Source organism: Taeniopygia guttata, chromosome 10 (assembly GCF_048771995.1).
Source record: "Taeniopygia guttata chromosome 10, bTaeGut7.mat, whole genome shotgun sequence".
Classification (NCBI taxonomy): Eukaryota; Metazoa; Chordata; class Aves; order Passeriformes; family Estrildidae; genus Taeniopygia; species Taeniopygia guttata.
Window position 1 is genome coordinate 6779672 of NC_133035.1, and position 17607 is coordinate 6797278.

At 42.7% G+C, this 17607-nt stretch overlaps 1 protein-coding gene across 3 annotated transcripts in view; it reads left to right on the plus strand.

The window, feature by feature from the left end:
* Positions 1 to 1882: 1882 nt before the first annotated feature.
* Positions 1883 to 17607, plus strand: part of MYO1E (myosin IE) — a 75303-nt gene continuing 59578 nt past the window's right edge. The window contains exon 1 of one of the 3 annotated variants that reach the window (XM_030281029.4): positions 1883 to 2010. In XM_030281029.4, coding sequence (XP_030136889.4) covers positions 2008 to 2010 — 3 coding nt within the window. In that variant the 5' untranslated portion in view covers positions 1883 to 2007. The other 2 variants (XM_072934069.1, XM_072934068.1) reach the window with 2 other exon arrangements.

The following is a 17607-nucleotide window of genomic DNA, read 5'->3' on the forward strand; positions in this document are numbered from 1 at the left end:
AGTCCATGTAGAGTAGATGGACCCAGTAGCACACATTAATTTCAGTGAACTCAGGACCAGTTTCTTGATTAGCTGGCCAGTGTGGATGCACTTTTTAACTATTCTTCCACAACCTTGTTTCTTGTCATTCATGACTTGTTATAAATATATATGTCTTAAGAAAATTAACCAGTACATTAAACAGACCCAGATCCAAAGCAAATAGAAAAACTTACAAAACATGTATTGATTTTCTATCTTCTGTTGGCCCAATATACATACACTCTCTGGACTCTTGCAGGACTGTTTTAATTGCTTTTTATCAGCCTCAATTTTATGTAACACATCCACGTTTGAATGAAATACTAGGCAAATTATTTTTTGTTCTATTTCCATAAAACTGCTGTACTCACCTTACCTTCTGTAGAGAATCAAAGTGCAAAACTTGTCTCCTGTGAAGTTCTGTGCACTATTAGCACTATCAGATATATTTTTGCTTTAATAGCTGTTGCAGGTCATATTTGCCACCCAGCTGTTTTCTCAATGAAAATATTTTATCAATGTCAGCCAACATCCAAGCAATCCACTGTGGAAATCCCAAGCTTCATATGATCAGTAATTATACAGTGCAATGCCAGCTGAGCTGAGAAGTGTTTTGTTTATTCTTCAAAACCATGGATGAAACATGCCCAAAGGATGGTTGTGTTTCATCCAAACCACTAAAGTCTGTGGGACATTAGGGGGCAGGCAAATAGTTGAAGTTGTGTCCGATTTCTGTGTTGTGCACATCAGGGTGGTTTTAGTTTGTGACATTTGATCAGCCGTGTGTTTACTGTCTGCACCCCATCACACCTGTCCTGCAGTCAGAGCCGTGAGGACAAAGCCACGTGCTGAACAGCACAGTTCTTCTCTGCACTGGCAGATCTGGCTGCACAACCAGCACCTGGCTCGGAGCAGCCAGAGCAGTGTTCTCCTCCAAGCAGTCACTTATGCCTAATCTCTAAATTAGTGTGGACATGAGTCTTTATTTTGTTCATAAAAACAATGAAAATCGAATACATATATTGTGTATAAACTACTCCCTATTTTTTCCAATAACTGCCCTTCTTTTTAATCAGAAGTAAACTAAATCCCAGCGAAACCCAGGATCTTTACCTATTATGAGTGTTTTTCAAAGTGGTTTGGAGGCAATATCAACATATGACTCAGTCTGGCTGTTATGATTGTTCCATTATGTTGTTTCCGTTTTATTTATATTCTTGCTTAGAAGTGGCGTTAGAAACCCATTTAGAGCAAACAACAGGGCTTCAAGCCTGAGGTGGATCGTTTAACAGGACTACAGAAGTCAGTTTCGGGCGGGTTTATTGGTTTGATCGCTTAGAAAGCGCAGCCCCTGGAGTTGTACTGGTTCTGTTCTGGTCAGAACGAGCAACGTGGAGCAGATGCCGGCGGCCTGCAGGCACCTGGGCTGTTTCGCGTCTCGGAGATGCCTGTAGGAATTGTTTCAGCATCCACCCGGTGACAAGATGCGTCGTACATTCCAGTGTTTCCAGGGATTAGCAGCACCTCAGTTCTGTGGGTACGCGGGAGGAGGGCAGCGCACGCAGCACACCTGCGGGAGTCCGGCCACCCCCCCGGCTTGAGGCGTGTCAGCGCTGTGCGGCGGGTGCTTCTCCCCGGGCGCCCCCAGAGCAGCGGGGCCGGGATTCCCTCAGGGAATGACGTCCCGGCGCGCGGCCATTGGCTGCGCCGCGGCGAGTTCTCCATTTATGGGCACAGCGGCCGCGCGGGGCAGCCCCGGGCCCGGCCCCTCACCCCCTCCGGTGCCCGCCCCGCGCCGCTCGGCCCCGGGCTCGGCCCCTGCCCCGCGCCGTCCGCCCGGCCCGGCCCGGCCCCGCCCCGCCGGGAGCTGCGCGCGCGGGGAGGGCGGAGCCGCTGGTCCCTCCCCTCCCTCCGCCGGGTCCCTTCGTCCCGGGGCGCCGGCGTGTCTGGGCAGAGCCGCGGGCAGCGCAGCGCCGAGGAGCAGCGATGGTGAGCGGAGAGCTCGGCAGGGGCCGGGCGGGGCGGGGGCAGCTGTGGCGGGGCCGGGGCCTGCGGGGCGGCGGCGGGAGCGCGGCTGTCGCGTCCCCTCGCGCGGTGCCGGGAAGGGGCCGCGGCAGCGCTCCGTGTCCCGCTCCTGGCCAGGGAGCGGTTGTGTAACAGCGCCGGCCTGTGGGAAGCCGGGCCGTGCCAGGCACTTGCCGAGGGCCGGCGGTTCCGGCCCTGCGGACCCGGGTCGGTGCCTCCAGTCTCGTCCCGAACCCGCCCGTCCCGGCGCGGGCAGGGCCGGCGCCGCTGTGGAGCGCGAGCCGCGTGTGCCGCCCTCTCCCGCCGCTTGGCTTCCGAAGAGGTTTTGGATGTCCTCGGGTAGGAGGAACCCCGTGTCAGGACGCCAGGGCGTAGTACAACGACAGGTGACGCCTGTGGTTCGGCGGGCGCTGGCGGAGGGTCTCGGCGGGCAGAGCCGCCGCCCGGCCCCGCGGTGCCGCCGTGCCGAGCACCGGAGGCGCTCCGGTGCCCTGTCCGGCGGGAGCGCTCAGGGGTGCTGCAGAGGCGGCCCGGGAGCCTGGGCGCCGCCGCTGCTGGGGCTGTGCGCGGCTGGTTGTCACGAGGGGACGCGATGTTTGGAAAACACCTTCAGTGCTGGACTGAGGGAAAACTGAGGTTCGGTAGGTGAACCTGCTCTGTCTTTAGTAATTGCCTCCTGATGATTGATAATAAGTTTCATCCTGAAGTAATCCAAATAACGATTTTGTCTACCTGTTACACAAGAACTAAGAACAAGTAGTGAAGAATCCTATGTGGTAATAAAATAGGCTAAAATCCATAACTTTTAAACAAGTAGTTTACTTAAAACTGTTCTGAAGCAGAGTACTAAAGGTCTGAGGGTTAAGATACTTGAAAAACTTTTGCAGTATTTTTGCTAAAGCCTAACTAAGGTTAAGATTTAAAGACTGACCAGACTGATTCTCGTGTATTCAGAGCTTCACTCCCAATATCTTTTCAAGGATGCCTTTCTTACTGCATTGCCTCTGATTTGACTTCCTGAGGCAAGTAAAGGTGTAGGTGTACCTGGTTACTTCTATGTGGAGCAAAATCTTTGCTTTAAATAAAGCTTGCAGAAGTTGGGAAGTTAAAACTTCTCTTGAAGTTGGGGACAATGATACCAACTAGCTCTTAACCTGTTTTTGGTAAGGAGCTTTGAATAAGATAGGTGCTTGTGTTCCCTGGGGGTTGATTGTTTTGCCAGGTGATTCAGATTAGCCTTAATCTTTGCTCCTCAAGTACCTGCTGTGTCACGGACACCTGTGGCACGTATGGGCTGGTTGGCAGAGGCTGGGTCATTACTTAGACTGCCAACATGTCAAATGGGGTTGGAAATCTTTGTTGCAGGTGCTTCAGATATGTCTGCCTGTTACCAGTAATACTTTGAGATCAGTCTATTAGTTTATCTGCTGTGGAGTCCATTCATTCCTTTTTAGTGAGAAGTTTTAATCACAATAGTTTCTGTAAATACATATAACTAACTGGCAGCATACTCTGGAGATTTACTTTATCAAAATAAGACATTTTCTTCCACAAGATACAATTTTTAGCGATGTAGTCAGACAGGTATTCCCCAGCTTTTAATTTGATACTGAAGTAGTTTTTCACTGTGATATCTCAAAATAATATGAATTGCATTTTAAGATTATTGGTAAGCAATTATTACAACAAAACCAGAAAATAATGTTTTTAAAAGTGCTACTTTTCCAAATAATTTTCCCCAAACCATTGCTTGATAAGTCATTAGAAGGTAGTATTTTGTAACTGAGTTGGCAGAAGGATTGCCTGGCAGGACTTACAATGACTGCCAATGAACATGAATCATGCTACTAATATCCTGAAACTTTATACTTATCCTCTGTGCTGTATTAAAAACTCACATTATTCCCCTTATTTTTGTCTTAACAGTTTTGAGGTCTGGAAGGTGAAAGAAGTTGAATGTTACAGGTGTTTTGTGTTTTCTAAATCGAGTCTTTTCTGCCATATCTTCTTCACTGTAGACCCTAGAGTGAACCTTTCCTGTTCTGACAGGGTCCCCAGTGCAGGGTGCTGAGTTGCAGTGACACCAGGTGCTGTCGGTGCTTCTGGGGCCGTCTGACCGAGCAAAGCAGTGCTGGTGTCCCTGCTCTGTCCCTGCTCTGTGCCTGTTGCCTGTGCCAGTCCCTGCCATGGTGCACTGCCCCACCCAGCTCAGCTGGCACGCTGCAAAGCTCTCTGCACTTAGCAACATGTCTGCTCCTTTGGGCTGGCTTATTTTTAATCCAGATCGATATCTCTGTCAAGTTAACAGGGTGGTTTCAGGAGGAGATCTGCAAGCATGGAATGGGTGAGCTATTTAATGATTTTATATGGCAGTACAAGGTGAGCATCAGTGGGCAAAACTAGTAAAATTGACAAGACTAAGGAACATCTGGCAGCTTGAAATTTTTCTCTTTAAGTGCATCAATTTTGTTAGCTTTGTGTTTCAATGTTTTAAATTCAAAATAAAAAAATCCTAAAAGCCTCTAACAGCTTAGCTGAAGTTTTTAAGTCTTCAAAAAATGCATACTATGTCAGTGCTAAGTAGTCCCACACCAGTGAAGGACTATCTGTAATATTAAGGAAGCCTCATGGTGAAACTAAGCTGGAACTTGCTCGAAAGAGAAGCATATGGTCGGCTGAACTTTATGCTGTTATACTCTGAGTTAGAACCTTCATGTCATGGGGTAGTTCATGGAGATGCATTGGAAGATCTGGAATTGGATGGAGAATCTGTGCCACATTACAAAAATTATCCTGGACCTTTCATTCAAAGTAGTTCTTCAGTCTTCAGGGCAAGATTGTTCCCCTGAGTACTGTCAGTAGCTTTGACTCTTCTAAGGATAAAACTTTGAATGTCAATCAGCAAGTATTTTCTAAGGCATAAACTGCTACTATATTTAGAACATAAACCAACCATAAAAATCAAATAAACACTCCAACAACAACCCATCAGTGATCAACTTTGCCTGCTTTTGCATAATCTCTGTTTCAGAGTAGTTCTGCTGAGGTTTAGTACCAATTTGTTGGGCAGAGAAGGGAAAGCTCCCAAGAGAAAACAGGATGAGCAGTATTTGGATTAGCTCACAAGTTGTTGAGCAAGACAGGGTTGTCTAATATACTTATGTTAGAAGACCCAGTATGTTTCTATGTTACCTTTAACCAGCATTTCAATGCTAACCAATCTTCTGTAACATTGCAATCAGTATGTGCATTTTATCTGGGCATACTTTCTGTCTTCTTGGTTCCATCTCTTCAGCAAGGATGGAAGGCTGATTTTTAAAAAGGAACATTTTTATAGCAGTTTGACATCAGAAGAGGGCAGATGTTTATAGCCCAGCAAGAAGCTGAGGGTGCTTTTCTGTCTGGTGCTGCAGACAGTAGGCTAAGCTCAAACCTTGCTTTTTGCAAAACCTGGAATATTAGGGAGGGTAACAGCATGTGCTTTGCGTTATGTCTAGAGGTGCATTAATGGAAAATCTTCCAGCTATATGATGTTTCTTTCTGGCTTATATATAATATATACTGAAACGCAGTAGTATTTAGTGTGTTTTGTTTAGGCTTGTGTGTGTGCTTGTTTTTGTTTCTAGTTTAGACCTCTAGAATTATTATGGATATACTGGGCATGTTAGAGCACTTTTTCAGAAGACACTAATGTATGCAGAATGTTACTCAAATGCAACTTCTGCAGCTGAAAACTGAACCTGTGATTGTATATGTATATCTTAAGTAATTTTCTCATCATCTCTTTTGCCTTCAAGGTATGGTTTTTTCTGTTCTACATACATACATTTCCTTCACTAATTTATGGTGAAGGAAATGGAGTAGCAATGCTATTAGTAGTTTAAACAAATTATTTGCAGCCAGCCACTTTTTCTTAACTTAAAGGAGTAACATTCACCAGTCTCACTGCCTTGTTCTTAAGGCATTGCTGCACATGTTGCATGGATGAAGTTAAAATGAGTTTTGTCATGGTTAGTACATGGAATGTTAAACTTTAACGAGTTTTCAGTAAAATCTTAGTAATGTTCCCATCTTAACATGGAAAATATGTTACCTTGCTTGGAACACAAAAAAGTTGTACATCTCTTTACAGAACTGTTATTATCACCTTTTGTAATAATTTAAATTAATTTGACTTCATAAATACTAGTATATTCTCTTGTCAGTTGTAGAAGTTAGTCTAAAAGTGTCATTGATCGTTGGTCACGCATTGCTCTATCCAAGGTATATTATAAAGAATAATGTTTTGGTACTCCTAATTTTAGCATAAGGAATATGAAATTCCTGCATGTTTGGATTTGTATTCTAATATAGTATGCATGTAGAGATTAATGGTAGTAATGTATAGAACATGTAAATCAACATCTTCAGAGACCCAGAAGATTCTTTTGTGTTAATAAAGCCTAATTTATTTGCTGCATGTTGTGATGAGGAAGGGAACAAAAAGATAGGTGGTTTTTCCTCCTGGGCTCCCAGCTCTTACTCTGCCAGGCTAACCCTGGGAGTGAGTTTCCTGTAGTTACCTGGAGAGTTCAGACACGGATCGCTGTAGTTCTGCTGATGCAGGCCAGCCTGGGACTGGCCTGCATGTTATCAGGCTTTTGCTTACCCTTTGGTTCTGGTTACTGCCACAATAAATGGCTTATAAATGACAAATTCATCTGCTTTCCTTTTCAGTTTCCTAAAGCACTCTTGTAATGCAATCCTTCAGTCTGCTTTTTTTAGGAAGCTGCATTCCAGGTCTAGGTGGTGTGTGGCTACTGAAAGGCATTAAGAACTGTGTTAGAAAGGGATTTTTCACCTAATTAACAAGGGATTTGTTCTGGGTTTGTATATGTGTGTGCTACAAAAATAAGGATTTGGACGATATTTTAGTTCCTCTGCAAGCACAGAACTCTGGGCATAGGTTTTGGTAAGAAAGGGTTGGCTTGCATTACTGGTAGCTCTTTGAATTAAGCCACTTTGTACTATCTGAACTCTCACCATGGATATGAGCAGGAAAGTTTACCTCAGCACAAACGGCTAACCTTTCAGGGAAGATCATATAAAGGTTCTCTCATGCATTTTTTCATGTGTTGTAGCCATTCACTTCTTCATTACCTATGGTCTGCCAAGAAGCTTTTCTGGTTGATGCTGGTCACTAGCAAATGACTAGCATTGTTTTCAACTCTGATTGAAGTGGATTTTTGTAGTGCCTTTTTATGGGGAAGTATTCCAGGTGTATGGGGTGCCTGCTGACTTTGGAACTGCTGTAGTCAGAGGACTCTGGATAGCTGTAATGTGTTGTTTGGCTTTTATGATTACTGCTATGGCTGTAAAAGTATTTGTAAATATCAGAAAAATATAACAGGAAGTAAACAAGAATTTTCTTCCTTCATATGAGAACTGAGAGCTGTCTCTGAGGCCTTGCTCAGACTTCACCTCAGCCTCTCCTGGCACTCCCAGGGCAGTTTGGGTGTGAGGGGCTGTAATTTAGTCAGACCTTCCTGGGCTTCCTTCAGTCTTTCCCATCTCCTACTCCCTTCCCCACATTCCTGAGATGCCAGTTACTGTCCTGCCCAGGAAGTACATTGTCACTCCTTTCCTGACTCATCCTCATCTTCCAGCTTTCCTATCCTCCACCGACTGCTTTCCTCCCTCACTTCTTCAAAAGTGTGACTACCCCCTGGGGACGCCAGGTGTGCAGTCAAGTCCTGGCAGTGCATGGATCTGTTCTCTCTGCTTGAATGAGTCATTGCTATGATCAGAAAAGGTGTCTTGGTCTACAGCTTTTCCACACACTGAACCTCACATGTGTTTTCTGCCCCTTCTGTTGAATATGCTTTGTATTAAATGTGTAAATAGCTTTGGGGTTTGATTGTGTCCTCTACACAAGCGAGTACATCTAAACCGAAGATTCCATAATGTAAACAGCCTAGGAAGAAGGGTAGTCAACGTTTTTTCCCAAAGACACAGCAGTATTTAATTGATACTAAAACCAGTCATGGATTAGGTTCATAAATTATAAAGTATAATTTTTACAAAATTCTGAATTTAATTTTTTTTTTTAGTTGAAACTGAAAATACTTTTTTAAACAAAACAAATGTGAGAGCTGACAAGGAAAGCAGTGTTGGCAATTGGAGCATGAGTCAGAGCTATCAGAAGTGATGCCTTTTGGGAAGCCCTACTTACAAGGTGCTTTTAAAGTAAAAAGGCTTATCTATTAACATAACTTGCTAAATGTGAAGTTGAAAGTTAAAGCCAGATATTAGCAGATCTTGAGTATGCTTCATGATCAACACTGTCCTGTAAGTGTCAAAAGGATTATAAAATAGGTCTGGTGCTCTGCTCTCCTGTCATTTGTGTGATTTTTCAGCTGCCAGAAGTGTCTGGTAAAAGCCACTTTTGGCTTTCAGGGGATCAGTGCAATGGCTTTGGGATGGAGTGATGACAGATGTTTTTCTCTAGTCTCCTTCAAAAAAAGGGGACATAAATAGTTTATACAAAAACATGTGCTTCTAGAAGCTATTTTCATGCTTTTTTCAGCAATCTGAAGTCTATAAATGAGAGGTTTTTATTGGCATCCTTCAAAGAGGATTAGCAGTCTCATAGTGACTTGCTGCACTTGTCCCTGTACAGGAAGTGTGGGGCTTTTTTTTGTGCCAGCTCAGAACCACTCACTGAATCACTGTCATCAGCTGAGCCTGAGTCTGTAACCACTTCTTGGTCAGCCTTGTCTAATTTAAGTGTTGAAGTCATACTCAAGTCTGAACAATGCAGCCTGATAACCCTTTATAAAACAAGCAAAATGTTTTCAGCAGCTTTAAAGTCTTTCCTGCTTGTGTCTTTTAAAATATGCTGCCTGGTGTTTGATCTTGCACCTTAGGACAGTCTTCTGTTTTCAGTCTGACATTCCACAACATTTGTAATGCTTTAATTCTAGGCAGTTTACCAATGCACACTGTTATCTTTTGCAGTGATTGATGTCTTTTCCTGTGCTTTGAGTTGGATATTGCTAATAGCAGAAATACAGAAAGATGGAAGTTGGAGCCTCTTGTTAGTAATAGATTTGTGGTGCCAAGCGGTAGTCAAGAACTTGTCTCATCTTGTTTTGTTTTGGTTTTTTTTTTCCTGCCTTGAAGGATACAAGTCTGCTCAAATGCCTAAGTGCTTCCAAATTTGCTTTTGCAATAACTCCCAACCCTTTGTTATTCACAGCTTTGTGAAGAAGTGTGCAAAGTATGCTTAATGCTGCCGGTCCATTTGGAGTCCCTGGTGCTGTGAGCCCTGGATTCTGATAGCTCATTTGGGGTGGAAGTGCTGCTGCTCTGAGGGGTAGCAGGAACATTCAGAGGGCAAAGGTTTATCTAGGTATTGTAAACATCTTTGAGATGTTGTGCTGCTTCTGGCACACACTGCCACGTTCACCTCCCGATCGCTTGGGTTTTGGACTTATTGCAGGTTTTGATGTATGAAGTGGAAAGTACTTTTGCTAAGTGGGAGCGGTGTTCATGAGGCATATTGAGGGAGAGCTTCTGTTAAACCTAATCTTAGAAGCTATTTCATGGAACTCAAAAGCAAGTGCATACTTTTAAATATTTCTTTATTCTTTCAGTATTTGAGGAGCATTTGATTTGTCCATTTATTAATCCTGAAAGAATTTGTTTTCCTGTACTGATACCCATCTGTATTCAGTGCATACCTAAAGAAAGAGAAATGTGCAAAAGTATTTATAACAGTAATTGAAAACAGTCATACTACAGATAAATTTAATGGGGAATTAAAAATTTGGTTAGATTAACTGAGAAAGGATATAAATCCATTATTGCTTTCAGAGCATAGAGGTATGAGCTGTCTGTATAGTCTGAATTAGTAGATAAACCTATGGTATATTCTAGTAAGGCAAAAGAAACATGGATTTTGCCTAATTATTTCTACTGTCTAGCTAAATGTAGATTATATTTTTGAAGGAATCAGTGATAGGATGAAATCATCTAGGAAAAAATAATTAGTCATGGAAATTCATAGTTATATTAGACCCTTTTATCCTACTTACTTTTGTATTTTTTGTTGGCTTTTGATACTGCAGTTTTTATGAGAGCAGGTTAAATTAATACACTACTCCTGTCAGGAAACCTCTGATATCTTTCCTACCATAATTTGAATTAAATATTGGGCTACAATGAAAGCTGATACATTACTAAGCATGATTTTATTACATGTGGCTTCTGTACCATGAAATATTCCACTTCATGTATAAACTTGATTAGTTTCTGAATTCTGAATTGGCTGAATCCAAGAAAACAAGTATTTTACTTGGCCAATTAAAATATAGTACATCCACTAAGAACAGAATTACTTCAGCTGGACTTATTTTCTCCACTTAAAAGCTGTGCCTTACAGTCATGTTTCCACGACTAGATGCTGTGTTGTTGGTAGTCTCCAAAGCCTTTTTCAGTGCTTCCCCTCAAGTATACACTGGGAACTGCTATATTGGTTAGTAATTGCTAGATTCAGCAAACCAAAGTTTCCTACAAAAACATTCTGGTCTTTGCAGTGGAAAAGCAAAAATAGCTTCTCAGAGTAGGGCAGTTTGGATGTGTTCAGTTTTGATCCTGGCTGGTTTTTGTCTATCTTGCAGGACTTGAGTAGACTGAAGTAAGGTGCCTTTTTGGAATTGATTGGCCCTGGTGGAGCAGGGAGCATCAGCCCCCTATGGAGGAGCGGTGTGAACCTGCTGAGAAATCTGTTGCAAAAGAGCTAAAAATGTGTAATTCTATCCTGAGCTGTAGCCAGACTGTTGGCCATTATTTGCTCTGCTGTAGCTGTTGGCTTTGCAAGCATCTCTTCCTGCTTTTTCCTGGGGTAGCTGGGAGTTGATAATCCCAGCTGTCTGCAGCCGCCCTAGCTGGGTGCACTGTGGCACTGGCACACAGTGCTGCTGTGAGGAGGGAGTTCTTCTGCCAGCTGAGGCTGGGACTCTGCAGCCCTTGGGCATTTAGTGGCCAGAACTTGCCAATGGCTGAGGGCAGAGTCCGAGCTGGAGCAGTGGTCAGAGCCCTGTCATGACCCAGGGACTGTGTTGGTGATCCTCATTATAGGAAGAGACTGCCAGCAAATAGAGGTTGGAGTAACTTCTACAGACTGTGCTATTTGGTATGGTTTTTGAAGAAGGATTAGACTTGACCCAGGGAAAAAAAGTGAACTGGGATGTTTTGTGACAAATCCTCTCATGAGATCCTGTTATGGCTCTGTGTATGTCTGTGGAGGTCTGGCCTTTAATGAGCAAAATCTTGAGCTCCGTTTGAAGCAGAGTTGGGGAGAATGACTTCATTGTAGGAGAGGCCCCTGTTTTTGCTGTTTTGCTGTGCTTTAGTTGTTTTTTGTCCCAGCATTGAATTGCAACCACAGAGTTTGAAGAATGAATGTTTTCAGATGAGATTGAAGGCAGGGATAGGCCTTCAGCAGAGCAAGTCAGGTCAGAAGTGTACCTACAAGTGAAAGAGGACTTGGCAATACCTGAGTATCCAGTATCTGAAACTTGAGATAATGTTGAGTACCTGTTTCTAACAACTGAGCCTGGTTTCTTAAGCAGCTTAGATATTTGTCTATAATTGTCACTCTTGTCTCTCAGCATTCTGTAATATGTATCTGCATAACAGTAAAGGACTAGATTCAGTGTATTGGATAAAATGAGAATTTGCCTAATTTGATACTTGCTTTAAATAACAAATAAGCATATATTCTGGTATGTGGTCAGCAAAACTTAGATTTGCTAAAACTGAAATGGCTTCTGTTGTGATTTTAAAAAGTATATACAATAAAGGAGATTAATCTGATCTAGCTTGAAGCTGCCTTCAAGCACACAGAGTATGTGTTCTTTGTAGCCTCCAGTGACTTTGACCTCAGTCTCAGGAATATATAATGACATGTGAGGCTACAAAGAGGTTGAACTTCAGTAGCACAGAGAGAATGGATTAATTATTTCACTTAGACTATTGCTAACTGGCAGTTGTAATGCTGAAAGGAGTACTTGGTTTGCCAGTACCAGTAACCCAGCTGACTGCTACACGAGTCTTAACTGCTGTTCCCATGAGTACTGTTTGTTAAAGCTTTTCTAGTGGTAATAGGAATTCTGGTTACAGGGTTCTTAATGCCTGAAATACCAGCACACCCAGTCCACAGAGACCTGATCTCAATATGCAGAGTAAGTTCATGACCAGCAGCGGTTTCTTCCTGTCGTTTATGTTTTTATTCTTGGTACATTCTAGGAGCACTTGAGAGGAAACAGGGCAGTGGCTACTTATTCCCATATTTGGTATTGTTCTAGACAGAGTGGACATCTCTCACTCAAGGAGAGAGGTGATACAGTGTTCCTGGGCAACCTAACCAGCCTCCAACCATGGTCCCAGGGGTCATTTCCTTCGCTGCTCTGCACGGTGGTTGGTGGCAATGGTGGGATCCCTTAAGATAGGTGGGCCTGACTCTTGACAGTACTTAAAGTTTGTATTGAAGTGCTTACAAATCCTTGTTCTCCAGTGGAGCTTCCATTGGTCTACACATTAGTAGTGGTGTATTTTGTGTTGTAAAGAGTTGAAATTAGTGAGTGTTACTGAGTACTTTAGTGAAATGAGCACTTAAGTATTTAACTGTGGAAAAGGAAACAATATTTGGAACATCAAACTTACTTGCATCTCCTAACTTCCTCCCTGGTATTTTTCCTTAAACTTTTACTGGAAAGGGCTCATGTCTTCTGTACAGATTTAGGAGTGAGGGGAGAACCCCAAGCCCTAAATCTGCTTTCTTAAATAGTCACTATTAAAGCTGTACTAGGAAAGAAGCAAATACAATATATTTCAGAAGAGCATTTTAATCACTGACAGTGTAGGCACTACTTCCTGCTGGAGTGGCTGGCTACTTTATCTGCTTCCATGCAATTCACCAGTAAAAAGACAAACTAAGGACTGCAGGAATTAATCTTTATTTTATTAGTCCTGAAATTGACCTTTTCTTGTTCTCAATTACAGCAATCTGTACTTGAACTGAGACTAAATAATTTCAGCTGCATGTGTCAGAATGCCTAAAATTAATCCTTTATGGACACAGTCTTGACAGAACTAAAACCCTCCAGTTCTGAATAAGAAAAGAATGTCTGAAAACGATCCAGAAGAATAGAATGTAATAGAGAGTTTTAAATCCCTGTTTCAGTGCCACAGGATAAGTTTATAGACTTGAACAACTGGTTTTTTTTCCCAGAACTGAGCATTTCTTTCGCGGAGAAGAATTTAAGAGCTGTTTATTCTGAAAAGAGGCTTAACGGCGTGAAAGCTGACAAGTGCTGAAGCAAGTCTGTTTGGGCTGTACTGACAGTACAGGCTGTACCCTGAGATTAGAGACAGGTACTTCATAAACCACTGAGGATGCTCTGATGGATGTTCTGAAGGTGGTAGTTTGTAATGGAGGAGTGTGTTACCACAGTTAATGAATTAGTCATGAAGAGCTGTTTAGTCTGACACACCTCGAGAGTGTTCACCTACTGAAATCTGTTTTCTTTTGTTCAAGTCATTTCTTAATGCTACAGAAGCTGAGGTGTTTTTGCACCTGAGGCCATTAGGTGACTTTTCACTGCACTTGTCCCATCTGTGGGTCTATTCTGAGACCAGAATACATTTAAAATGCAGCAGTCAACAGGCTTTACCCTGAAGCTCTGTGGGGGGGCTTCTCTAAGTCTGGCTGGAGTCCAGTCTGGGACTGGGAGGGACAAAGCAAGCAAAACTGGTCCTGTCAGTTTGACTGTAACCCACCTATCCTGGTTTGTACTGGGTCTCTGATACTCAAAAATGGTTAAATAGCTCTTAACTTTGGGGGGAGGGGGGGAGGCTTCAATTAAAAAAAAAACAAACAAAAAAAAAGCAGTACTAACTTTTACTGTTCTAGAAGCACTTAAGACGATGGGGAGTTCTTCCTAGTCTGCACTTGAAAATATGTAGGTGGAGAGTCAGTAATTGTGGTGTTAACTACCTGTGGTGAGGTAACTATGGTCATTCATTTTACACCTGAAGCAGACAGCATATAGGATGAATATATATTTTATTTCAAGGTTATTTTGCCTGGTAACTACACTGAGATCTTAAAGTTAGAAGTGAAGTCAGGGTTGTTATGGTGTTTGTTTTGGATTGTTTTGGTTTTTTTTCCTAGGCCTTTGAAAATATTTTATTATCCTGCTCTTTACATGTGTGGAGTAGTAGGTTAACTATAAAATACTAATCCTGTTGCTGTTTGCTCGTTGATAGTGCAGGTGTACAAACAGGAAAAGAAAAAAACAAAGGGGAAATTAATATCATCTGATTGCTAAAACAAAGAAGCTCAAATTTAGTAGCTAAAATTATGTTCAGGCTGGTAACAGGATACAGTGAACAATGAAACTACATTCTGTAGCTAATTGTGTCCTTTTAGGGCTTGTTTTGGAATTGTACTTGACCAACTGAAACTCTTCAGGGGAGTAGAAGTCAACCTCCTTTAAATGAACCAACCTACTTACTTTGCATCACACCTCAATGAGATGCCTAGGTTCTTATTTTTCTTTGTATTTTTGAAGACTTTGGAATATATTCAAGAACTGTAACTAGTTTTTGGTTTTTTAACGTGGTGTTTTAAGTCAGGGCAGGTCAGAACACTGTAAGTATTAGAACTGGCAGGTGGGGGAAATACTTTTCTGTTGTTCTATCCATTTACTACTACAGCTGTAGTAAAACACAGTTTGGCCCCTTATTCCTGTTCTGCCTTCCAGTCTCTAGTGTGACAATGTGGGAGAACCTCTCCAAGAACCAAAGCTGTGTAGAGCCTTTGTGATCACTCTGTGGGTGGTGTTTTGTTCTAGTGCCATTTTAATAAGGATGGAGTGGGGAATATATCTGACATGGACTGTGTTGTGGAGCTGTTCTAGGAGCCTCAATGGACTATAGGGTGAGAGAGGGCTGGAATCCGCTGCTGGTTTTGGCAGAGGATACAAGCAAACTGCAAAATACGTTGTGTCCCCTGTGAGGGAAATGTGACTTGGTCCACAGTAGCCTGAGTGACTGATCTTTCATGAAAAGGAAAGAGAATAAGGGAAATAAGAGGGAATGGTGGAGTGGTTTGGGCTGGCAAGATGATGGGAACCTAGTCTGGTCCAGGCAAGCTGGTTCCAATTTCCATGTGAAGTTCTGCTCCTTCAGCTCTACCTTAGTAGTGCTCTTTCCATCTGTTTATAAGCCTTTAATATTGCTGACGGAATTGGTTCAGTCTGACACCTTCTCTGATTCTTACCTCATATGGGAAATGTCCTCCTACCCACAGATCAGCCATGTGGCTTTGAAATACTTGCCTGAATCTGGTCTTAGCTCTCACCCTCTACAGTTGCCTTTCTTATGCCTTCCCTTCTACATCTTTAACTCTCAGCAAGCCCTTGCAGAGGTCTTTTGTCTTCAGCTGCAAATGCCAAAGGACATGATCCATTTCATTACAGGCTTTCAGGGTGATTTAGGGGGTTTATCCCTCAAATGTTATCTCTAATGATGTAATGGGATGTCTAAGTTAGCTTTTACTAATAGTTCTAAACAGGTTTAGGCTTGCTCAGGCAATGGTGTGTGTAAACATTGGATCATTTTCCTGGTCCTTTTTAAAGTGCAGATTTTCCTGGCAGTACATACTGCAGGGAAACATGCAATGAAATATGTTGTATAAAGGCAAAGAAGTTTTAATTTGTACTTTGCAGTAAGGTCATGAAGGTGCACATACAGATGTACATTTGTAACTCATGAACATGGTTATGTGAGTGTCATCTTATACTTAAATGCCTGTATATGAAACATGGGACTTAACCAGTAGATTACAAATAATATTTTATCTTTGTAGTAGTCCTTACAGTTACTGCTGTCTAGTGTTGGACAATTTTTCAAAGTACAATAAAAGATATCAATAGTTGGTACATTAGCATTAAATAGGCAGAACATCCCTGAAGATGGATGTTCTAGTAGGAATCTGTGGAATAGCTGGTGTTAGGTATTGCCTGCATCCCACAGACCACAAGTGTGTGTTAGAAGATACAGGAAAGCCTTTGTCATGCAAGCTGTCACCAAATGATTTAAAATGTCGAGCATTTTTGAACTTGCTGTCGACACTATCTAGGAGCAATACAGCTGCTTTACAACTGGACTCAAATTTTACTTGCAAAATGGTCCATGGCACCTTTTTTTCCCCACAAATTACCAAAACCGCTGACACTTTATTTGGGAGGTTTTATCCTTTTGATAGCCCTTCTTCTAAACAGGCAATTACTGACTCATCGGTGATTAAATTACTGCTGTTGTTCTCTAAAAATCTGGGCTTTACCTGATGCTCTCCTATGCAAGTGGTATGTAAATCAACCTTGCTAAACATTGAGATTTGACAGCAGCAAATTGCAAAGCACGATAGCTGCAGGCTGCCTCCTGTTCCTCTTACTGTGTTTTAGCAGGAAGAAAATGATTCTGGCAGTCAGACATTGCACAAGGAGTATGCAGAAGCAAATCTGCTTATCTAATAGTCTGATTCTTTAATCTACAGATTTTAGGAGATGCTTTCATTAACTGGATAAGACATGCTTAGCTGCATAACATAGTTGTTCAAATTAATGTTTTGTAGGGGAAAGAAAAATGCACAGGCAGATGGCTGGGATGGTTGAAGATCATCACACACGTGCCTAATGTGTGATGTATTTTTTCCACATATGATGCATAGAACTGTGTGTGATTTGTAGAAAACGAGCTTTTCTCACTTGTGTGCTCATGTTTATTTGAAGTATGTACATACAGACTGGAGAGTGAGAGGCTGGAGAACTGCACCAGGGAGGAAGGGACCTGGAGTCCTGGTTCAACACGAGGGCAGCCATGAGAGCCACGCTGATGGGGGCATCAGCCCAGCATCACCAGCCAGACAAGGGGGGAATTGTCCTGCTCTGCTCTGCCATATATATACCACAGTATTGAGCTGTTTGAGTGTCCAAAGCATGGCATGAAGATGGTGAGGGGAAGCCGTGTGGGGAGCAGCTGGGGGCATGGGTCTGTTCAAGCTGGAGGAGACTGAGAGGAGACCTCACTGCAGGTACAGCCTCCTCGTGAGGGGAAGAGGAGGGGCTGACAGTGATCTTTTTGCTCTTGTGACCAGTGACAGGGACTGGGGGAATGGCCCGAAGTTGGGTCAGGGGTGGTCTAGTTTGGACATTGGGGAAAGTTGCTTCACCCAGAGGGTGGTTGGGTGCTGGAACAGGCTCCTCAGGGCAGTTGTCACAGCACCAGCCAAAGTTCCAGGAGATTTTGATCAACATTCTCAGGCACATGGTGGGATTCTTGAGGATGTGCTATACATGGAGCTGAACTTTTGTGGATCCATTCCAACTTGGGATATTCTATGATTCTATGGCTGTAGCAGAGGTTTTGAGAATGGGAATGAGACTCCCAAACTTGTGTTGCTAAATGACCAACCTGAGAGCTTCAAATCCTACCTGATGTACCCAAAGGGCT